This window comes from Ovis aries, chromosome 15 (assembly GCF_016772045.2).
Source record: "Ovis aries strain OAR_USU_Benz2616 breed Rambouillet chromosome 15, ARS-UI_Ramb_v3.0, whole genome shotgun sequence".
In the NCBI taxonomy this organism is placed as follows: Eukaryota; Metazoa; Chordata; class Mammalia; order Artiodactyla; family Bovidae; genus Ovis; species Ovis aries.
The window spans coordinates 73,904,316-73,927,518 of NC_056068.1; the positions used below are offsets into that span (position 1 = coordinate 73,904,316).

The window sequence follows — 23,203 nt, forward strand, 5'->3', positions numbered from 1 at the left end:
GGAAACGCAATCCTCAGCCTCCTCCTCCCACCTAGCACCATAAACCTGGACTTGCTTAGCTCCTTACTGTGTCCTTTGCTGTGTTCACTCGCTCAGTCGTGTCCGACTCTGGGACCCCATGGACTGCAGCCCGCCAGGCTTCCCTGTCCTTTACCGTCTCCCGAAGCTTGCTCAGACTCCTGTCCATTGAGTACTGTGTCCTGCAGTCCTAGAGCAGTTTTGTGGAGACTTTCGAGGATGGGGAGATGGATTTATTCATTCACCCGTTTATTCACTCATCAAGCATAGATTGAGCCCCAGCTGTGCACCAACACTGTTCTAGGTGAACAACTCCTCTCCTGGGAGGAAGCCATGATCAAGAAACATAGATCAGTACCAGGCCCCCTGAGAAATCGCAGACGAGCTACCCTGCCGGAAGAACACGGGCTTCCGGAGTTCAGCTCCCAGCTCTGCCTCTCTCTGCGCACAGGTTGCCCGAGCCAGTTTCCTCATTTGCAAAATGATGCTAAAAGCGGGCTCCTACAGCACTGTGGACGTCAGAGGTGGGGGGACCCTGAGACAGGGGCTCATTAAACAGTGTCTGTGCTCCCAGTCTGCTGCCTTCACGCCCAGCCCACAAGCCCAGCTGCGGCCTCTGTTGGGTGGAGGGCAGAACCTCAGCAGGGACAGTCCCCATATGCCTCGCTTCCCCCACCCAGAGCCCCTCCCGGAGGTTCGGTCAGGAGCCTGTGGTCGGGGGACTGTGCTTTCTGCTACTTGCAGGAGCTCTGGCATCGGGGTACAAGCCAGCATGAATAAACAGGCATCCCTGCGTCAGGGTCTCTGCATATCCCACCCTCCCAAGGTCCTTAGATTGGTGTTCAGAGGGCTGTGCTCCTAGTTTGGGGAAGGGCTACATCTTTCTTGCCTGTCAATAACATTCCTAGAAAGTTTTAATTTAACATCTACTATATAACAGGCCTCATTAAGTTGTTAATCATCTTCGACTTCCCACCTCACCCCCCTCCTGTGAGCTAGAAGAAGGGGAGTGCAGGGGCTCTGAGACTGGCCTCTGGGCTCAGAATGCCTGGACTCCAACCCTGGATTCCTTATTGTCGCTGTGTGATCTTAGGTGGGTTCCTTGGCCTCTTGGGTCTCACTTCCTGATCTGTGAAAATACTTCTGAGAAAGCATTTAGAACTGTGCCCAGCACATGGTAAGCTCTTGATATATACTCAGGCCCAGAGAAGGGAAGTGTTTGGCCCATGTTTGCTGATGGCAAATAAGGGAGCTGGATTTGAACCTATGGCCAAAACCCCCTTCTTTTCATGACCACACCACATGAGGGGACAGTGGCTGGCAAGAGGGGCTTACCCCCTCCCCGCTCCCCCCGCCCAGGGCAGGGTCAGGAGTTCCTGCAGCAGAGCATCCCAAGAGTGACGAGTGAGCCCCCTTCCTGTGCCAGGGCAGGCAGCCCCGTATCCTCGGGGTGGGATAGCCCCCTGGAGGGTTATGAACCCAGACTGACAAGCCAAATCCTACTTTCTTTGCAGCTATTTGCCATGATCTTTGCCATGTGCCTCTTCCGGGGCATCCAGTAGATGGTGTGACCTGAAGCTTGAAGACACACCCCGCCCACCACTGCCCAGCACCCAACGCCACCCCCTCCCCCGCACCCCTGCCCTCTTGGCCCCGGGGGAGGAGGTGAGGCCATCATGAGTGGCCAGGAAAAGGGGCAGAGGAAAATAGCTATTTTTTTAACAAAACAAAAAGAAGACAAAACTATGGACTGATACAGCCCGTCTGAACTCAGAGTGGGCGCCGCAGGTTCTCTGCGTGGACCCGTGCACACCCAGGAGGCAGTCTGCACTGGAGACCAAAGCGACAGCAGGGCCAGGCCCCCTCCTCGGCCCAACCAGATCCAGCAGCCTGGGACCTGGGCTTCAGAACTGGGTGCCAAGAACAGTGAGGATGTCGGCAAGAAGGAAGCAAAAGGAGATGGTGGAGGAAGGCTGGCGGAGCCCAGGGGCCCCCAGGAGACCTGGTCACCACGTCCTCGAGGACTTGAAACCTCCTCGGAATCCCTGGTCCCCCGAAGATGGAGTTGTCCTGCCTCAGGCTGGGGCCAACATTAGGATCCAGACACTGGACTGAAGAATGTCCCGGCTGGTCGGGTCCACACTTCCCCATCTGTCGGACCAAATAATCTGGAAAGTCCAGAGAGGGGCAGTTTCTCATCCACAGTCACACAGCACACGCATGGCCGTTCCAAACAAAAGCCCCGTCTCCCCGAGGCTGCCTGTCGCCCCTCCCAAGGGTCTGCTGGTCCCAGCAGATCTGCTCTCCCAGCTCCCTGGCCTCCGCATCCTGGTTTCCCCAGAAGAGAAAGGGCACGCTGCTCAGGAGTTGCCTCCTCCCAGCTCCACAGCTAAGAACATTCTGGACTCTACCCTCCCTGCTCTCCACACCCCCACCTCCCCACACTCTTCTTGAAGTCCCAGGAACACGCACACACCATGCACACACGCACCACAGCCCCTTTTCCACACTGCCCACCTTTCCCCACAAGGCCCTCCTTGGGCTCCACTAACTTCCTGGCTCCGAGGGCTGAAAGGAACCCCCAGGATCATCTGGCTCGCCTCTCCTCACTCAGAATTGCCACTTGGATGCCTTCCACAAGACCCCTGCCAAGACTTCTCCATCTTCTTCTTGCAGACCTCCAAGGACAGGGAGCTCACTACCTCCCAAGACAGGCTTCTCTTTGGACTGCTCTGACTTTAGCATCAGCTCAATACACGCAAGAGGTTTCTGTTTTTCTGTGGTTTTGTCCACGTCATGCCACTCGCTCTCTCCTTCTGTCCCAAAGTGTGAAGGCCACACGTGGTCCCCCCCGAGCCCCTTCACCCTCAGGCTGAAGAACCCCAGGCCACCTCGTCAGTTTTGCTCTGACGCAGTTTTCCGGTCCTTTCACCACTTCCGAGTGTTTCCTCAAGGATCTGGCAGGCAGAGGTTTCCTCACAGACTCACCCACACCTACACAGCACCCACAGATCAGCCCCTTATATATGCAGGTCTCAAATTCTAGAGCAGTGTTGACAACTGCATTGCAAGATGTCTCAACTCTGACCAGTCAGGAGTGGCAGCTGTGCAGTGGATCTGAGCTCTGGTCTGGGCTCAGTGGGCAAGGACAGCGTGATCTTCATTAGTGATGTCTGCCAAGCAACTCGGGCTGGATTGGTGATGTCTGCCACAGGCATGGGCGTGGAAGGGGCAGTATGTTGCCTTGCTCTCCTCCTATCATTGTCCCTCCTTGGGGTCTGGGAAGGACCCTTTCTGTCTCACAGGCCCTATGCTAGCTTCCAGCCTCCCCTCCAGCCTTCCAGCCTCCAGGAGACGGAGCAGTGGCCTACAGTTCATGCCCCCCTGCTCTGCCACCTGATACCACCAGAGCTCGGTGCCTGCTGTAAAGACTTGGTTTGACCCTCCTCTTATTGCCACCTTCCCGCCTTGCACCCTCCCCGCCGTCCTCTCTGGTCTGAATCTTCCCATAGTGCTCCTGTACCTGGCTGCCCTGGCACCTCCATAAATGATGTTATAAACTCCCTAAAGATCCGGCATCCCCAGGACCCCGGAGGCCATGCAGCCGGCACCCCAGCCAGGTCTCTAGACCCACTTGGCTCCAACTTCCTGGCAGAGGCAAAGGGCTGGTATGAGGTGGACCAAAAAAAAAAAAAAAAGGCTGGGGTTAGTCAATTTGGGCAACTATGTGGCTTCAGTTTAGGGGTGCCCTAGGCATAATGGCCCCATCCAGTCCCCACTGCCCAGGAGAATTTGGGGCCTTCAAGGTAAGAAGAACCAGGCATCAGGCACCACCCCCCACCCCCAGGTCCCTGAGATAAAAGGCTGGTCATGGAGGAACACCTGGGGGAGAAGATGGGTTTGAGGGTGGATATGAGAGTCTCTCATCACCAAGCGCTTTCCATAAAGGGTCAAGGAGCCCGGATCTGCCCCCACCAACTACATTCCAGGGCTGAAAAGGGGAAACAGGCCTCTGCTCTGCAGCATTAACGCAGGCCGGCAGCTATTTGCAAGGCTGTCTGTGACCATTCTGAACAGGCCTGAGAAGGCAAAGCCCAGCCCCAACAGCCCTCAATGGGTACAAATGGCAATTTGGGGGCTGCTGGGGTGGGGGTGGGGCTCCCTAGGTGGCACTAATGGTAAAGCAGCTGCCAGCCAATCCAGGGGAAGAGATGCGGGCTTGATCCCTGGGTGGAGAAGATTCCCTGGAGGAGGGCATGGCAACCCACTCCAGCATTCTTGTCTGGAGAATCCCATGGACAGAGGAGCCTGGATGGCTACAGTCTGTAGGGTCATAAAATCAGGACATGACTGAAGCAACTTAGCGTGGGGCCGGGCGGGGCGGGGCGGGGCATGGAGTTTCTTTGTTGAGACTTCCGGAGCCTGAAAATAGACCAGGAACCAGGGAGACTGTGCAGTTGGTCACATACCTTGCCCAGTACTGAGGCCACCTTCCTGCTCAGGGGCCGGGTGCTGGGACCCTGCCCAGCATCCCATGCCCCTCCTCTCCTCTCCACGCCTAAGAAGCCCAGGCAGGATCCTCCAAGCCAGCTGAGGGCCCAGCCCCCCACCTCCCTAGAAGACCCTCGTCCCTCCCCTGGTGGGTCCTATAAGTCTATTTTGGAAACTGTCCATGTTCCCTGCCGTAGGTAGCAGAGCTAATTTATCATGTTTATCCCCCCTGAGCCTCCCTTTTTTATATTATCTATCAAGAGGAGTTTTTGTAATATAAAACAGGACGCCCACACTGATGGTTTTGCACTGGTTTTTGTGACTGTTTCTTACAAAAAGGAAAAGGAACGAAGAATAAATAGTGACCGTGAGGAACGGTGGTCTTGATTGGAGGTGGGGATGGAGGAGGCCAGGGCCGGGGCAGGAGCTTGGCGGGAGTGAACCGAGTAGGGCCATCTTGGTTGATCTTTCCGAACTTTTAGGACGGACAGCGCCGTCCCTGCGGGTCCTCGTCCACCCTCTCTGGAGCCAAGGCCGTGCCACCCACCCCAGCTTGGCTGGCCCGGCCTGGCCCTGCTCCGGCACCCACACTTCCCCCTTCCATGCCAGCCTCCCTCCCCTGCTCAGCAGCTGGCTCTTAGGACAAACCGTCCATCACTTGCTGGCGCATTAGCCGGGCCTCAAAAAGCATGGGTCAGCTTCGACACAGCGAGGCCGGGGGGCATGGCCCGCCAGCCACCACCACCTCCTCCCAAAGGCTGCACTGGCTCTGGGTCTGCCTGGGACTCGGTGGAGGGGTGGGGGCGGGTGGACAGGATTCTATAGAGAGACTAGAACCTCAGCCCAAGAGACGGAGGCCAAGCGGGAACGGCCCATCCTCAGGGTCCCGCTTCCCCTGCCTTCAGCCGCAGTCAGCAGCCTTGGACTCCTGACCTGCCGGGCGGGCCTCAGTTAACAGCGATGGCACCACTGGGCAAAGGCCATGCGGCTGGGTTTGTGGCCACTGGGACAGCTGTGGGCGTGGGGGAGGGCAGTGAGGCCCAGGGTCAGGGGTGGGGGGCCCCCTGTGTGGCAGCAGCGGAGCTGGGCTACACCTCAGGACCAACCGCTCTGCCCCTTCAACACAGTGCTGAGACAGGAGGCAAGTCTGGGGCCCAGCCTGCTTCCCTGCACATGCGTCCCCAGGACACGGGGCCACCAATCCCCGTGTGATGGAGCGATGGAAGGCGTCAGGTGAGGGACACGTGGTGGGCGGTGGGCACAATGGTGCTGGGCCTGCAGGGGGCTCAGCCCCTCTGGGGCACTGGGGGAGATGGGTGTGATTGGAGGCGGCCTGCTGAACTGTTTCTTTTTGCCTTGCTGAGCTTTGAAGGTTACCCAGTCACACACACAGCCGGCCCTCGGTGGCAAACCCAGGACAGAAGGCCAAAGGGCAGCACGCTGGGGAAGGGGGGAAGGTGGACGAGGGGGCTGAGTCAGGCGTGCCGCAGACCCCAGAGGACATGCCCAAGCGAGGAGGAAATGCTTTTCTCTCTGCCTGATCCCCAAGCCCCATCGCTGACAGGTGGCCTGCATCTGGGGTTACCTGGGTGCCCGTCTGTCGGGGCTGGCCTGGGCCCGGGGCAGGGAAGGGGCCTCCACGAGCTGGGGCCAAGGCAGAGAAGCCAAGAGTGAGGCCGGGGCTGAGAACAGGGCCCCGCTACCCCCAGGGGGCAGAAAGGGAGGTGCTGGATCAAAGGCAGCCCCCCACAGGGCTCCCTGCCAGCCCACAGCTGTGCTGGGTGTTTAGGGGACACAGGGGCCCCTGTGTGTGGAGAGGGCCTGCATGGAAGGAAAGGGGCCCAGGGTCGAGGTCTCGGGTTTTCCAAGCAGGGGCGGGAGTCAAGTCTGGCTGCTTGGGCATCGTTGGCCAGGGGGTGCGGGGGACGGACAGGGAGGCGGTCCACAGCCTGTCTTTCTTGAAGGGTCTCATGATAGGGGAAGAAGGGGCCTGGCCCGGCCAGAGGCCCGTGACTCAAGCTTTCCCGTGAGCTTCTGTCCAGGGGGATCCAGAGGCCGGGAGACCCATAAGAAGGAGGCGTCACCGTGCGGGGGGCAGGACGGGGTAGAGGGACCCCATTCCCTCCCCAGCCCTGAGGGCCCGAGAGATCACAGCATCCAGGGAGGAAGGGGAAGGCACCCGCCCTGCCTGCCCAGGGCAGGATGCTTACTGCCTTCCAGAACCAAAGGGGACCCGAGGGCGGTCCCAGGGCCTCCCTGCCCCAGAGGGGCCCCTGGCCCGGCGGGTGGCTACACCTTCTTGGGTTTTCGGCCGACTTGGTAATAGTAGTAAACGCTGATGGCGACGAAAAGGAGGCGGCTGGCCAGCAGCAGCAGGATCCCCTCAGACACGAGCCCCGTCTCGGCTAGCGTGGCAGTGACCACTGGGAGAGAGGCGGGAGGGCACAGGGGTCAGGAGCGCTGTTCCTCACCCCCCAGCACGGGATGCCAGGGGCCCCGGGGCAGCTGCCTGGCTGACCTCATCCTCGTCCTGAGCTGGGGCGTCCGGCCAGCCACCCAACCCCGCAGGTACGTCTGCTGTGAGTCCCCCACGTGGCAGGGACGGGGGCGAGCACATGGGCACAGCTGGGCGTGTGTTGTCCCCCCCTGTGCTGGGGACACAAGGGAGCAGAGGGTGGTGGGTGCACGGACGTGCATTCAGGAGGGTACAGGCACACGTCAGCCGTGCGGGCACAGGTGTGCGGGCACACAGGTAAACGCGGCCACATGAGTCCCTCCCCCTCACACAGGTTTTCATCACTTCCCAGAAATCAAGTGGCAAGAGCTGGGAGGTCAGGGACCAAGCTACCGGCACCCCATCAGCAACCCGCCATCACCCCCCCCACACCCCGCAGCTGTCCAGCTCAGGACTCACCCAAGAACTGGACAGAGAAGTAGCAGGCTTCAGTGAGCAGAGTCCATCGGATGATGACCTTCTCAGCCGTGTAGAGAGCATTCCACATGATCAGGGAGATGCCTGGGGGGAAGGACGAGGGGACTGGGCGCGGGGCGGCCTGATCCCCGCCCCTTGAGATGGGGGCAAGAGGTCTGCTCCTTTTCCCTTCGGCAAAGTAGCCAGGACCCCAGGCATCCCCTGCCCCCGCTCACAGGCAGGGAGCCAGGACCCCAGGCATCCCCTGCCCCCGCTCACAGGCAGGGAGATTTTGGAAGGGAGGCTGGATTACACCCCACAGATAACCCTGAACATCAGACTGGGACTTTAGCCTGCAGGTAATAGGGAGTCATAGAAAGTTTTGGCGACGCGGAGGGACACCACAGGCGCTGGGTTTTAAACGTCGTTCAGTTTCCTAACAGGCACTGCTAGAAGTGGCGAGGGTTTTACAGACGCTGTGCTGATTTCGCCTCCTCTTCCAGGCTGTGAGACCCTGGAGGGCGGAGCCTGGGCTGCCTTCATCTCTCGATCCCAGTGCCCTGGTGGAGCACTGCACCCAGCAAGCGCTCAGGAAGTGCTTTGTCTCAGATGATGGTTAAGAACAGCCCCGAACCACGGGCGATGTTCCACCCGTGGCCGCACGATGGCAGCACACACCCAGCAGAGACAGACCCGGCAGCTGAAGGGGAAGCCAGCGCCAGCACAAAGAAAAGAAAGGCCCCCCAGGTTTCCCTCGCCCTCCACGCCCCGCCCCAGTTGCTCATCACCTTCCCAGCGTCCGCCCAGCAATACTCACTGAGGAGGGCACCGCCATAGAGGCGGATGGGGGTCTTGCTGGTCACCTGCGCTCCGTCGAAGACCGCATCGTAGAGCTGGTCGGGAAAGGCAAGGGCCTGCGGACAGCGGGCGGGAGGCTCGGGGTGAGGGGCTCCCTGTGGAACCTTCCCCTTGGTCATCTCCCTTCTTTCCCCAGCGGCAGCCCAGGGCCAGGACCCTGACTGCCCCCACCCCGTCCATGGCAGCAGAGATCTCAGGTTCCAAGGACAGAGTCGGGACCATGGACCAGGGGACCTCGGATGCTCTAGGGCAGGGCACAGGGGGATGAGCATCCGCACACGTCAGGGAGGCGGCCAGAGGGCCTGGACAGCAAAGGCGCCAGCATGATGGCCCAGTGGCCCTGTGGGGAGCGGCAGCAGGGGGTCCCGGGGCAGGGGAGGGCACCGGGTCCCACTCACCATGATGGCAATGCCGGAGAAGAGCACAGCAGAGACAAACTGCCAGACTCTGGGGAGACGCGGAGAGGAAGGTCAGAGGCAGAGCCCTCACTGCCACCCCCAGGCCCCAGCCCAGACCCTCCCCTCTCCAGGCAAGATACCGGTCTGGAGGAGGGAACCAAGGACAAGACTACACAGGGCCCCTCCCCACAGCCTTGCCCCCAACCAACACTCACAAGTCAATGCTCACCTGAGCCCCAAAGGCTCTCGAACAGCAAACTTGATCTCATTGCCTAAGACCTGGCTGATCTGTGGACAGAGAGGGGTCAGAAGGCAGCACTATCTGCCCAGTTCACTCCCTACCTCCCAGAGCCTGCCAGATGCCCAGGAACCCACCTGGGTGCCTCTGCTTAGCCAGAGTCACCTAGGCTGGGAGGGTCCACACTGAGGCCACTCTCTACCTCCTCTCGATACCAGGGCCCAGCGGAAGCTGAAAATATGGGGGCTGAGAAATGTGAGTTCAGGCATCTGCCCGCTGTGGACTCGAAGCCTGGCTCTACCACTTATTGGTGTGGTCCTGGGCAAGTCTTTAATCTCTCTGAGCCTCAGTTTTCCTCATCCATAAAATGGGTTAATAACTGAACCTACACCTCCGAGGGCTAACAGGAAGATTAAATAATGCTTACAGAGCAGCTGGTGCCATAACAAGCAAATAATCAGCACTCACCTAATTCCAACCATCCGTTTTCATTATTGCTGCTATTCCTCTGACATATCCATTACATTTCCAGAAAGTATGAGCTGAATCTGGGGGCCCCCTGCAGCTATATGGGTCTCAGCTACTCTTCTCCCCAAACAGTGGGCCAGACCCGCCTCCTCCAATTGGTGCTCAGAGGCAGACCCCCACGTGTGGTTGGTTCAAGGCCCCTCCTCCGACCCCGGCCCACCTTGGAGCGGTGGACCTCCCCATCGTCGTCCTCCCCACCCACGCCGAGGATCTTGCGGGTCTTCAGGCGGCTCACGAGGTCCGTCTGGCTGTGCTTCTTCATGAGAGGCGGGGGCTGCTTGGCTGCCATCTTGTCCTGGAGCCCGGCCTCTGCAGCGGAGCTGCAGGGAGACACCAGTCTCAGCCACCGACCTTGACCAGCATCCAGATCTCAGAAGGCGGCCAGACCCAGCCTGGGGCCTGGGGGAGGCCTCCCCGTCAGCCTGGGGCAGCAGGTGGTCACCAGAGGAGGACTCTGAGGGCCTGGGCTTAGTTCTGGGCTCCCTAATCACCCAGCTGTGGGATGAAACGGGCAACTCACTGCCCTGTCCTGGCCTCAACTTCCTCATCTGTAAAATGGGTTAGAGCAGATGGTCTTAAGGCCTTCCAGCTCTATCAGCCCGTCTGGCCTAAATGGATGTGGCCTACCCCCAGTGACCAGGCTGGAGGGAGACTTACAGACAGTCCTAGGGGAAGTCCAGGCCTAGGACTAGGCATTCAGGCCTAGATGGAGACCAGATCCAAAGATTCTTGGATGCAGGGAGTTAACTGGGGCCTGGGTCAGCCTTGCCAATAAAGGGAAGGGTCTGCCCAAGCCTGGGTAGGGGTCCTGAGTGCTGGGATCCAGGCCCCCACTGAATTTTTGCCCATACAATTCCTACTGCCCAGCAAGCCCTGCCACCAACCCACCCACACTCCCAGACAACCTCCACTCAGCCTGCCAGCACTGGAAAGAAGGGGAGGGGGGACCCCAGGACCCAGCCAAGCCAGAGGAGGGCCAGCCAGGAGGGCTGGCTGGGCTCAGGGGCAGCAGTCCGGCCTTGCCTCTCCCTGCTGTCCCCACCCACCACCCATAAGCTGCAAAGGCCCCCAGTTTCCAGCCTCCCCCAGCTCTACCTCCGGCCGGACCTTGAGCACCTACTGTGTGCCGGGCGATGGAGACACTGAGATGGGTTGAGTGGCCGTCCTCACCTTCAGTCAGCACGAAATCTATGTGGAGACAACAGTGTAAGCCACAATGAGGTCAAGGTGTTCAGAAGTTGGCCTCCTGTGACCACAGCCATCCTGCTAGATGGGTACCACTTGTACCCATTCTACAGATGAGGAAGCCAAGTTCAATGAAGTTCAACAGAGACCAGGTTAAAAAAATGGAAGCAGCCCCCACCCGAGTAGGTGCCCCACCCATGCCAGGTGCCTCCCACATTCCTGCACCTCATTCCCACCCACAGTAACTCCAGCAGGGCAGGAGAACCACCCCCCGAAAACCGACAAGGCTCAGAAGTTGCCTGTGTCTCCGCCAGGGACCCGAGGTGGGCTTGCCAGTCGCCCTTGACCAGGCCTCAGATGCAGGTCTTCCTGTCGTGCGGCCCCAGCAAACGTCTCAGCCTCCAAGCCGCAGCCAGGGCTTCCAGTGGGAGGACACAGACATATCCCCAGGTCACCTCCAGTCCTCCAGCCTCCCGGTGTCTCAAAACAAAATAAAGCACCCAGAAAACAAACCTCAGAACAAAGACTCAAACGGCGGGATATTCAGATACTGTGGCTTTAGACCGGATGAACTGGGCACGGCGCACACCAGCCCCGAGTCTGGAGATAATGGTCATCCAGTTTCAGTTCAGTTGCTCAGTCGTTTCCGACTCTTGCGACTCCATGAACCGCAGCCCACCAGACCTCCCTGTCCATCACCAACTCCTGGAGTCCACCCAAATCCATGTTCATTGAGTCGGTGATGCCATCCAGCCATCTCATCCTCTGTCATCCCCTTCTCCTCCTGCCCTCAATCCCTCCCAGCATGAGGGTCTTTTCCAATGAGTCAGCTCTCCTCATTAGGTGGCCAAAGTATTGGAGTTTCAGCTTCAGCATCAGCCCTTCCAATGAACACCCAGGACTGATTTCCTTTAGAATGGACTGGTTGTATCTCCCCGCAGTCCAAGGGACTCCCAAGAGTCTTCTCCAACACCACAGTTCAAAAGCATCAATTCTTTGGTGCTCAGCTTTCTTCACAGTCCAACTCTCACATCCATACATGACCCCTGGAAAAACCATAGCCTTGACTAGATGGGCCTTTGTTGACAAAGTAATGTGTCTGCTTTTGACTAGAAGTCTTTTGTGAGTGATGTCCAGACCCAGCAGCCCTCCTAAGCCCAGCAGCCTAGCGCCTCATCTGTAAGAAGAGGGTAGCTATGCTCTGCCCTCCCGTGTATACACGTGCTCGGGGAATGGATGGTGGCAACTGGCGGTGACCTGGAAGGCAGCCCAATGCCCAGTGCCAGTCAGAGGGGAGGTGGCCGCCAACCCCAGCCTGGGGAGCCAGGGTGTAACTGGGCTCCTCGGGGCGGGACGGCGGGGGGAGGCGGCCCAGGCACTGTCACAGCCCAGTCACTTCCCACCACCTTCTTGGAGATCCAGGTAGAAGGTATAATTAGACTTGCATCCCTCCTGATGCCAGATGGACCGCTGGAGGCTGCCCACAGGAGTCAGTGAGCCACTGCGAGGAACAGCCCAGGCCTGGCCCCCAGCCGGCCCTCCACCAAGGAAGCACCTGGCAGCCACCCTTCCGCTTCCAGCCCCCCCTTTGGTCTTTTGTTTATTTGCATACAGCAAAATGGACCTTCTCTGTGGTCTGTAGTGCTAAGAATCGTAGCGCGAGGACAGGTAACCACCCCGTCCACATCAGGACCCTCCCCTCGCCCTAACCCCTGGCAACCACCCATCTGTTATCTGGCATCTGTCGCCATAGTTCTGTTTGTGCACACGTGTTACCTAAATGGAATCATACAGTATATAACCTCGGAGACCCGCTTCCTTCCCTCATCCAGCATCGTGCCTTTGAGACCCATCCACGCTGTGCGTATGGACGGTCCCTTCCCCTTGGAAGGAGAGTGGTATTCCCAGATGCCAATGTACCAGTTCGTTTCCCCCGTCACTCACTCACTGACGGACACCTGAGTTGTTCCAGAGTGAAACAGAACTGCCATAAACATTCGTGTGCAGGTTCGGGGGTGACCATGAGTTTTCATTTCTCTAAGGTAAATGCTTGGGCGTGGGATTATATTGAATGACAACATACAGTAAATCTACAGTCAACTCTAGGAGAAAGTGCCAGACTGCGTTCCAAAGCAGCGAACCGTTTACGTTTCCCCACAATGCATGCGTATTCCTGTTCCTTCACGTTCTCCCCAGCATCAGCTGTTCTCAAACTTGACTTTGGCCCTTCATATAGGTCTCCCTGGCATTTTAACCCTTCTCACCCAGACCGGCCAGGCTGCCTGACTCAGTCCTGCTGTGCCTGTTACTAGCTGTGTGGACAAGTCACGTAGCTCTGAGCCTCGGTTTTCCCCATCTGTGAAATGGAGCTGTAATTCTCAGCTCCTAGAGATCCAGGGGCAAAAAGGGAAGCTTGGTCCCAGCACACAGCAGACCACCTGCATGTTTACATGAAAGAAGTGCGTTTAGTGAGGTTTAGCTGTGAGCCGGGCACGGGGTGGTGGCACCCGGCCTCTGCCCTTAAGTAGCTTACAGCCTGGGTGGGGGTGGGGAAGCTGATCTGTCAGCCACCAATCAGAGCAAGTTGCTTCTCTGAGCCCCAGTGTTCTCATCTGTGAAATGGAAACAAGAATCCTTACATCTTCCCTAGGGCTAGTCAAAGGAGGCAAAATAATGGCCAGAAAGTAATTTGTAAAGGGCCAGCTAACTGCTAAAGCCGGAAGAGCTTAGCTGCCAAAGCCGTACTCTCCGGAGTTCAAAGCCCAGGTCTACCACTTCTTAGCTGTGTGCCTGTGGGCAAGTCACTTAACCTTTCTGGGCCTCAGTGGCCCCATCTGCAGCTGTGAAAGCCAAAGGTCTTCCCTCACCGGAATGCTGTGAGAAAACACGCATGGGGAAGAGCGTAGGGCAGTGCCGGGCCCACGCCAAGCGCTCGGCTGAGATGGGCACTGATACACAGACACCCCCTCCTCCCCATGCCCCCCTATGCGGCAGGGGCTCAGATGGAGACCAGGGAGGATCAGGAGAATGGCCGAACTAGCATTTCCTAACATCTCCACCCGCTGGACAAAGCCCCAAGAGCTCAATCCCATCGCCTAAGGCTGCCGCTCCAGGCCAGGTCAGCGACCCCTGCTGGCAGGGTTGGCTGCCTTCCTCTGATCCCCTGTGCCCTCCCCATCAACACAGCACAGTGCTTCCTTTGGCACCACAGGCCCAGGGCTGGTACGGACGGCGGGGTGGGGGGGTGGTCACAGCGTCCTGGGCACTATCAGAAGTTCAGCATCGCTGAGGTGGGATAAGCCTTATCCACAGACACTGCTGTCAGGCAACTGGGCAGGGGGAACCCACTGTCGCCACCCCTGGAGCCCAGGGCCCAGCCCCGGCAGTGAGCTCACCACCGACAACGGGCCCTGCAGCCTCCCAGGGAAAGTGAGATCCTGAACTTTATCTCCAGGGAGCAGGGTCCCCAGCAGCCAGCCGGCCCTATGGAGCTAACTGCTCTGAGCACTGAGTCCTGGGGCTCTTTGACCCCAGGACCAGGCCCTATCCCCCCAGGGAGGGCAGGTGGGCAGCTCTCACCAATCCTTAAGCATCCAGTCCAGAGACGACCCCACACACCCCCATCTGCTCGGGAACTGTCCTCCCTTTCAAGGCCTCTCCAGGTGTCTTTTTTAGGAGACTTTAACCTAAGAGGTTGGAGGGAGTGTCCCCCGCTCCCTCGCTGCACCCCAGCTGGATACTGGCTTTGGGACAGCCAGACCTGGGTTCGAATCCTGCTTCTGTAAGGCGCTGCAGCTCTCCCAGTTTCTGCCCCTGTGCTAATGAGAAGGGGCACTCTGCCGAAGTGCGGGGGAGGGAGGGAGTGTGTACGGGCAGGTGCCAACAGCAAAGTGCCCTTCCTCCCTGCCCAGGGCCAAGCCAGGCTGAGCTCCTCCACCTCCTCTTTCCTCACCCAGCCGTGCAAGTGGAAAAAGCCTGCCTGTCACAGCTGTCAAGCTTCCGTTCCCAGGCCCTGCTGCCTCCTGAAGGGCCCCTAGGGCTCCGCCGGGGGGTGCCAGGCTGCCCAAGGCAAGTGAGAGAGGGGCAGGAGGAGGGCTGCCTCTCCACCAGCCAGGAGAGGAGAAGGGGAAATTCAGCTTGCAGCCCCCAGACCCAGCGTTCATGACCTTTTGCATGCTGCCCCCAGCCAGCTTCTCTGAGCTCAATTCCCAATAAACCAGCAAATCACGGGCCTCAACAGTTGTTCCCCTTTCTGAACCACTGCCCTCTGCTCCTCCCACCCCGAGGTCCCCGGCTCCTCCAGGGCTTTGCAGCACCCCTCCTCCAGGGCACCTGCTTAGGGCACAGTGCCCTCGCCGCTCTGAACCCTCAGTGGTGGCCACAGGCCACTTCCGGCCCATCCTTCAGCGTTTCAGGGCCAGTTGGCCTCCCCAGGACCCAGCGATCTGAAGGTAGAGCTGGTAATCTCCCCACCTGAGAACCACGGGCCCCCGGACACAGAGATACTCAACGGCACAGACGAAGACCAGACAGTGGGGCCAAGGCAAGCAGGCCTCCCTCACCCCACCCAGAAGACTCAGGATCACCTCTGAGCTGGCAGGGCCCGAGGGGAGGCTCTGATCCAAACACTGGCAGGACAAGGCAGAGAGCTGAGGCCCAGGGCAGGCAGGCGCTGCCCCGGGCCATGCCTGAGCTGGTGACACAGAAAGGGCAGGGAAGGGACTCTGTGGTCAGGCAGAGCTGGGTTTCAATCTGGCACCTCCTCCGGCCAGGCAGCCTTGGGCAAGCAGGTCAGGGGTGCTGAAGACTCCCCGAGAGTGGCAAGGGTTTTCCCTGGCATCTGGGGTGCCCAGGAAATGGGTGGAGATTGGATGAGAGCGTGGGATGAGACCCCACTCCCTGGACCTCAGAAAGCTGCAGCCATCTGGAGGGGAATGCCACAGGGCAGAGCTTACTAACGGTTTTTTGCTCACGGGGCCTGGACAGCTCAGGGGTGTGGGAGGAGCTCAACAAAAATTTGTGACAAAAGTTGGGGGGAAGGGTTTTGAGGCCCCCTGCTGGCCAAGATCAGACCCCCTGTAGGCCCTTCCACCTTCCTTATCCGAAAGAGCTCCCAGAGCCTGAAAGACGGAAGGGGCTGTGATGGGACAGAGGCTGAGCAATGCCCCAGAGACTGCACCAAGAGAGAAGGGCTCACTGGGGCGGGGAGTGTTGTGGGGCGGTGGGGGGGGGGGTGTTACAAGGATCGGGGGTGGGGATGGGAGGGTGGGTGTATACTTAATGATTGGGCAAACGTGTGTTCAAACCCCCAACCCTTTCTCTCAATTGTTCTGTGATGTCAGGAAAGTTGCCTAACCTCTCCGAGCCTCCTCATTTGTGAAACCACAGGACGAATTCTTAGCTCACCGGGTTTTGATTAGACAGACTGAGAAAAGGCAGTGGAGGGGCCTGGCCCCTGGTGCTCCACAAAGGACAGCAATGAACAACACTAACGGGGCAGCTGTCCAGGCCCTGCCCCCACAGCAGATCCGTGGGGCTGGGGCATCACTCCCGTGCCAGTCTTGCAGGACCTCTCTTCCAACCCCCCCCCCAGAGCCTTCCTGGGAAGCCTGGTTTCCATAGAAACAGATGGACTGCAGAGCAGTCCCCTTCGTGGAGACTGTGCCCCCAAGAGGGCTGGCTTAGGAACCTAACTGGCAGGGGAGGGGGCCCAAAACACCCACCAGCTGCCAAGCCTCTGGTGATTCAGTGGGGAGTCACTGCTGCTGAGCATCAGAGCCAAGAGCTGCTTCCTTGGCAAACATGACCCTCTGCAGGAGGGCCAGCGCACCTGTAAGGAGAAACGCCCCCCGATCATCCACCCCAGGAAAGGAAGCAGTGGACAAGGACTTCTAGACCAGGAACTCCGCGCTCACCCCCAGAGCCCGATGAGAATGGCTGTATTACATATAAAGAAACTAAGGCCCAACTGACTTACGCACATGTGTGTCTCTGGCTAAGTGACAAAGCTGAAATTCCAACCAAGTTAACGGTGCCTAATGGATATTCAGACACGAGCTCATGTGTGTGTGTGTGTGCCCGTGCCCGTGTGTGGGCTGGGGGTGTGGTGTGGTGAACATGACATCCAACAAGAACCGAGCTCTAAGCTTTCTTCCCCATCACATCTCCCCTTGAAAGTCCCTGGCGGGTTGCCAGCATCTGAACCCCGCCCTGGGGTCCAGCCTCCCTTGGATGAAGGCCTGTGACTCTGGCAGGACCTGGGGAGGGCTGCAGGGAGACCCATTGTTCTGTTATCACGTTGGTACAAAATAGCTGGAAATGGGGACTGGAACCTGCAGCGGAGGAGCGGGGGAAGTGAGAGCCGGAGTCTCCCAGCTCTGGGCAGAGGGAAAGGAGGCGGGGAGAGCCCCAGCAAGGGCACCTCGGGGGCCAGGAGGTCCAGAGTCAGCATCATCCTTCTTGCTGTCCATCAAGAAGCATCTAGGGCACCCCATCAGCCCCTTGGGCAAGAGGGGGGTCTAAAGACCCCCAGCCCTGAACCCTCCGCTTGGTTAGGCCCTCAGGCTGAGTGAGTCTCCAGTCTCAAGGGTCCAAGTCTCTGGGCTCTGCCCCACGAGTCCTGTGCCTTTGGGCAGATTGACCTCCTGGAGCCTCTGTCCCTTGACTGTTAACACGGTGGCAACGCCTGACTTACTGGGCTGCCAGCAGGGTCACCCTGTGCATCACGGCCACGATCACGGTGGCCTCTGGGGTGCAGGTTTGCGCCGGGGTAGGGGGTTTTCTCAGTGCACACAGGCTAAGGGCAGAAGCTGAGGTGAGGGTACCCCGCGGCAGGACTTCCTTGCAGCATGTCCCTCGAGAGCAGAGCACAGTTATTCTAAAGGCCAGCCTGCCTCGTCTCACAAGTAGCCGGTGAGTCAGGGGAGGGCAGGGCCGCCTCATCCACCTCTCGGGTACCAGCTTCACCACCGGGCTAAGGATGCGTCAAGGGCAACGACGACAGAGTAGAACCGGCCAAGGAGAGGAAAAAACACAATCTAAATCCCACAGGGACATAAACCTGCCCCCATGACAAGGCTCGGTAGTCAAGAAAGGGATTCCACGACCCATTTCCAAGAACCTCCAGGAACACAGGAGCTGGCAGCAGAGGCTTTGACAGAAGCTGGAAGGCTGAGTCCTGAGTCACTGGGCTGGGAGACAGGACAAGTGAGGTCAACAACAGACTCTGCCCCGTGGGAGAGGGTAAGCCGGGGCCTGATCTTGGGACTCGATTTCCTCCATCTCAAAAATGAAAGTGTGGTTTCCAGGGCCCCTCCTGGCTGTGATATTCCTGACTTGGTTTCTAGACCCTGTCAGTCACCAGCCACACTCCAGTTCCAGCAAAGAATCCAGCACAGGTTGTCCCGCCCCCAAGTCCCACCAGCACCTCGCTCATTGGCTCTGGAAACACACATCCTTGCTGCCTTTCTACTAGTTCTCTTTCTTTTGAAGCTACAGAATTTCCAGGACAGAGGAAAGCCCACATTTTCGTCACGAACATCTCTAAGGCCTTAGGGACAGAAAAAAAACAAACATCCCCTGCTGTGGTGGAGAGGGTGAGAGGGCAGGGCAGGCAAGGGGCAAGAAGGAGGGGACATGGGAGGCGGGGGCCGCAGTGGGGGGGGCAGCCCTTTGATGGCCATCCAGCGCCACTCAGGAGTCACTGCGAGGGGCATCCCTGTCCCTACCCTCATAAAGGGCAGAACACACGAAGAATTTCCATCCTTTTCAACCCAGAAATGGGCCAACCTCCCCCTTGGCCCAGTGACCACGTCAGGGCCCTCAAAGACAGCTGGTGCTTCCAGGCCCTGTGGGGCCAGTCATCAGGGCGGTCTGGCTTCCAGATCCCACGAGTTCTTATGAGAAGGTAGTGGACATATCCTTTACCCCTCCGACTCCTCCCATCTCCCGTGCCCCTGAAGGTGCTCAGAAACTTGGAGGGGAGGAGAAAGGGAGTTTCCCTGAAGAAATACTCCACTATTTTGAGCCAACTTTTTCATAAGCAAGAAGCTATTTGCCCTTTGGGTGGGTTGGGAGAGGGAAGCAGAAAGGTCCCGGTACTTCTCCAGGGGCCTGGATGGGCCATAACCACAGACCAGAACCGACCACCTTCCCCAGGATGTGGGGCTCTGGCATGACTCAAAAGACCTGTGCTGACATCTGGCTCCATCTCTTGCTAGTTGCATGGCCTTGGGCCTGTGACACCATCTCGGCCTCAGTTTCCTCCTCTGTCATAATGACACGCACCTCCTACCGATGAGAAGCGGCACAGAAACACCTAAAACAGTGCTGATCTCTGGTGAACGCTCAAAAATCACGTTGCTATTATTTTCAGACAAGGAAATTCAACTTCCCTGCTCAGTTTCTCCCCTGGCCATATCAGCTTCAGAACAGGCCTCCCTGGAGCGGCCACATGTGGCTACGGAGTCAGGGGTGCTTATAGGAGAGGGGCCATAGGAAGGAAGTGGCAAGAGGGAACTCGGGTCACTCTGGCTCAGGAGGAAGATGCCAGCCTGAGTGTACTGACCACAGGTGGGGAGGGAGCACCTGGGGAGGGCCAGGACTGAGCCTGGGTGGCTCCCCTCCGTGTCCCCAGCATTTGGCCAGGCCTGGCCCTGCGAGAGGCGCAACCACTATTGTGAATAAATGGCTGCAATGCAGGGTGAAAGGAAAATATTATGAGCTTGGAGTTAGAACACTGGGCAGCCCCCCCTGCAGCTGCCTCTCCTGAGGCCCTGGGGTTACTCACATGTCACTTCTGAGCATCACTTCCTTCATCTGTGAAATGGGAGCGCGTATCCCCTCTCAGCCTGCCTCGTCTCCTGCCTCTTCCCCACCCTCTCACTCTACCCTAGCTGCACTGGCTCCTGACTGCATGGTCAGTCACTCTGTCCTGTCTGACTCTTTGCAACCCCATGGACAGTAGCCCGCCAGACTCCTCTGTCCTTGGGATTCCCAGGCGAGAATACTGGAGTGGGTTGCCATTTCCTCCTCCTGGGGATCTTTCTGACTTAGGGATCGAGCCCACAGTTCTTAGGTCTCCTACAATGGCAGGCAGATTCTTTCCCACTGAGCCACCAGAGAAGCCGCTGGCTCCTTACAGTTCCTCAAAAAAAGCAGGCATATTCCAGCCTCAGGGCCTTTGCACAGGCTGTTCTCTGTCAGATCTTTAGTCCCTGAAACTCTCCGCAAAGCTCACTCTCCCTCAAAACCTTAGCTGAAAAGTCACCTCCTCAGGGAGACCACCCTGACCACCCTATTTGAAATGGTGACCCCACTCTTGGCCTCAACACTCAACTTCCCCCTGCCTCACCTCTCAATATACTATATAATTTGCTTATTTACTTTATCAGTTATTTGTCCCTCCCCTACTCCATGTCAGCTCCAGAAGGGCAAGAATCTTTCAATTTTGTTCACAGCTGTCTCTTAGTGCCCAGAACTATATCTGGCAGTTTGGTCATTAAATCACATTGGCCTAGCCCTCACTAACAGTTTTGTTCAGTAAATGAAGGAAAGGAAAGGACAGTTCTGGGCTGTGTGAATATCACAGGTCACTGCTAACTCCACTGTCCCTCCCATGCCAACCTTAGGACCAACAAGCACCAGGAAGCCCTTCCTCCAGTAGACAGAGGAGAGAGTACCATCAGATCCTGCCGGAGGGGAGGCAGTGGAGAGTGGGGCTGCAGGCCCTGGGGTAGGGGTGGGATTGACAGAGCTGCAGAGAACAGGCCTGAGCTGAGGATCCAGCAGGTGCTAACCAGCCAAGCATGGGTGGAGGGCTTTGGGCCTCAGCCCTCCACTCCAAATTTAGAAGGATGTATTAAGCTGACAGCAAGCGGGCAGAAAAGGAGTCAGAGCCGCAGGTTCCCAAGACAATGGGGCCTGGAGGGGACCTTGGAAGCCAGAGGGCCCATTTTACAGATGGGGGAACAGAGGCCTGGAGAATACTTGGTCTTATTTATTAGACTAACAACCCAACAAGAAAAATCGTCGTTCCCCCTGGGCTAAACGGAACGAGGCTGAAAAATGGACTTTGCCCCCTCCTGGCTCTGCAACAACCCTCTCACCATCTCCTTCCAGGTGGCAACTCAGAGCCATGGACCTGCCCGGAGGACGGAGTCCCTGGTATCTGCGGGCTGGAGGAAGAGAAGGTTATCAGCCCCCTCCCCACAGGCCACCAGGGCTGGAGGTCCAAGAGGCTGCTCAGTGGGGGCGGGCATCCCCATCCCCGGTGCCCTCCCCGCAGGACAGCCCCACCAGGAAAAGTTTGTCCGAAGGAAATCAAGCAGGAAGTGCGGGGCCCGTGGGGCGGCGAGGCGGCCTTGGGCGTCGGCGCTGGGCTCTGAGCTCGGGAGAAGCCTCGGGGCTCTCGGCCTCCACCCTCTACCGGGCTCCCGCCCCCGCCCCCTTCGCTCCCGGGTAGAAACCCGCTTCCCCCGGGGCCTCGCGGGGGCGGCGGGAGTCCAGGACCGGGCGGGGGAGGGCGGGGCGACAGGACGCCTAGCGAGATCCCCACCGCGCTGGGGGCGCCGGGGAGTGGGCGCGGCGTTCTGCCGGCTCCCCTGCGGACCCCCAGGGTGGGTGCGAGTTCACGGCCCAGGGTTGGCAGCCCCCGTCCGCCGAGCGCCAGGACAATGGCCCCGCTCTGCCCCCGTCCCGCTAAGCGCGCGGCTCGGGAGAGTGGGGAGCGCCGGTTTCCACCTGTGCGTCCCTAACCCCCTCCCAACAACTGGGGCTTAGGCGCGGCTGCCGCCTCTGCTGCTCCCAACCCGGGAGACTGGGGTCTCTCGGTCTGGCTCCTCCCCCCTCCCATGGGTCCTTTATCTCCCAGCTCCAGACACCCACCCACTTTCTGAGGCTCGAGCCTGCGAGCCGGGGGGCTCCAGGCGGTAGATCTGGGCTGTTGGGCGCCCGCGGTGCTCCCCGCCCCCGGCCGCCCGAACCAGAAGATCCGGCCAGACTTGTGGGCAGCGGGAACTCCGCCACCTCCAGCCTCGACCCAGCGGGGGCGAGGAAAGGGTCTCGCAAGTTTGTGCCGCGCGCACCCCGGACCTGGGAACAATGGAGGGAGGAGGAGGATGGGGACGGGGATGGAGCGGGGGAGGGGACAGAGAACCGAGCGCGGGGACCGAGTCAGACCCCAGAGCGGGAGAAACTGCTTTCCGCTCGGCTTCTCCCTCGCTCCGAAGCAGAGAGCCCGAGCCCGAGACGGGCAGGCGGAGGGCGGAATCAACAGTCCAGGGGGGAGGAGACGGAGGAGGGAGGAAGCCGGAGGAGAAAGGGAAACCGAGTCAGAGGACAGGGCAGCGAGCGGAGAGCGCCAACGAGAGGACCAGAAGGGGCTGCGGGACGGCGCCCGGGAGAGCCGAGGATGGGGGTGGGGCCGGAGATCCCCGGGGTCCCGGCAGAACCTGCCGGCGCCGAGAGGCGCTGGGGCGCCCGGCTCGCGCGCACTGGGTCCTCACTGTCCCCGGCGGTCCCTGCGGCCGCGAGAGCCCGGCTGGGCTGTGCTGCGCAGGCACCCGGCCGGCTGGCGGCGGGAAGGGAAAGTGCGAGGCTCCGAAGCGGCGACGGGGAGCAGAACTTACGTTCGTAGCGCCTGCTGGCGCCGGCGCTGCGCGGAGCTGGGGGACTCGGGCCCTCGGGCGCCTCACATCGCGCCGCCCGCGCGGGGCAGAGCAGGGCAGGGCCGGCTGGACTGCGCGCGGCGCCCTGTGCGGCCGGGGTTTGCCCGAGTCTGGCGGCCCGAGCTGGTCCCTCCTCTCAGTTCCGCGCACAAGCCAATGGCGCGCCGTCCCCTCCCACGCGCCGGGCTGCCTCGCCCCCGAGGGTGGCCGCCGGGGAGGGCGGGAGAGAGGGGTTGGGGGGACTGGGCCCCCCGGGCTCCCCAGCAGAGGCGTTCCTGGAGATGGCCTGCGGGGGGCGCGCTCACGCTCCGGGGGGAAGGCAGTCGGGAATCCTAACCGAGGGCCCGCGCCTCCCAGGGAAGACTTTCGTGGCAAGTTCTCCTTTGGTGAGACTATCAACACCCCCATAGGTTGGCAAGCCACCTTGTCTTAAATATCCTTGGGGTATCCCCTGGGGCCTAGGCCAGTATCTAAAACGAAAAGGACTCTGCTTTGACTGTGTAAGAACACAGTTGTACAACAATGGTCCCCGTCTTGCTGAACGCCCGCTCTGTGCCAGGCACCGCGTGCTGCAGGAATTAACAAGTATTAACTCATGTAATTCTCACAACCACCTATGGGGCCGGGATGATGGATCCCATTTTATAGACGGCAGGGATTAATGTTTGATTTCATTTAGCCTTCTGGCTTCCAGCCTAGGCTCACCCTTCTGGTCGCCCCTTATTTGGTGTGACTTTGTCAAATAACCTGACACCATCAACCCCTCCAACCCGCCCTCCCCGCCGCCATCCCCCTCCCCCCACCTACCCCACCCCCCCCACCTACCCCACCCCCCGGATACTCACACATCTCCATTCTCCAGCCTAATAGCAAATTGCACTGCCGGGGGACAAGGATCTTATCTGGGGCT

The 23,203-nt window shown here is 59.3% G+C and overlaps 2 protein-coding genes across 23 annotated transcripts in view; one reads left to right on the forward strand and one right to left on the reverse strand.

Moving 5' to 3' along the window:
• Positions 1-4,880, forward strand: part of TSPAN18 (tetraspanin 18) — a 204,475-nt gene extending 199,595 nt beyond the window's left edge. For all 14 annotated transcript variants that reach the window (XM_060399534.1, XM_042233391.2, XM_060399532.1 and 11 more), the window contains one exon: positions 1,533-4,880. In XM_060399534.1, coding sequence (XP_060255517.1) covers positions 1,533-1,580 — 48 coding nt within the window. In that variant the 3' untranslated portion in view covers positions 1,581-4,880. The remainder of the gene's footprint in view (positions 1-1,532) is intronic.
• Positions 4,806-22,395, reverse strand: TP53I11 (tumor protein p53 inducible protein 11). Of its 9 annotated transcripts, XM_042233399.2 has the most exons (10): positions 22,255-22,395; positions 20,734-20,802; positions 10,563-10,630; positions 9,603-9,762; positions 8,906-8,964; positions 8,677-8,725; positions 8,238-8,334; positions 7,424-7,525; positions 7,028-7,160; positions 6,460-6,932 (listed from the first exon to the last, which is right to left on the reverse strand). In XM_042233399.2, exons 4-10 carry the CDS (start codon positions 9,729-9,731, stop codon positions 6,893-6,895), a joined length of 609 nt encoding a protein of 202 aa, XP_042089333.1. In that variant the 5' UTR covers positions 9,732-9,762; positions 10,563-10,630; positions 20,734-20,802; positions 22,255-22,395; the 3' UTR covers positions 6,460-6,892. The 9 variants fall into 9 exon arrangements, with proteins under 9 accessions (XP_004016476.1, XP_027835450.1, XP_027835451.1 ...); XM_042233402.2 differs by lacking the exon at positions 20,734-20,802 and having other exon boundaries at positions 7,028-7,155; XM_042233397.2 differs by lacking the exon at positions 20,734-20,802.
• Positions 22,396-23,203: the final 808 nt, after the last annotated feature.

Excerpts from the sequence above, each read along its gene's own strand:
- TP53I11 (XM_042233397.2), bottom strand. The coding sequence starts at position 9,731 with ATGGCAGCCAAGCAGCCCCCGCCTCTCATGAAGAAGCACAGCCAGACG. Across the intron at positions 8,965-9,602 it reads GGGAGGTCCACCGCTCCAAG|ATCAGCCAGGTCTTAGGCAA; the intron begins GTGGGCCGGGGT and ends CTCTGTCCACAG. Across the intron at positions 8,726-8,905 it reads CGAGAGCCTTTGGGGCTCAG|AGTCTGGCAGTTTGTCTCTG; the intron begins GTGAGCATTGAC and ends GCGTCTCCCCAG.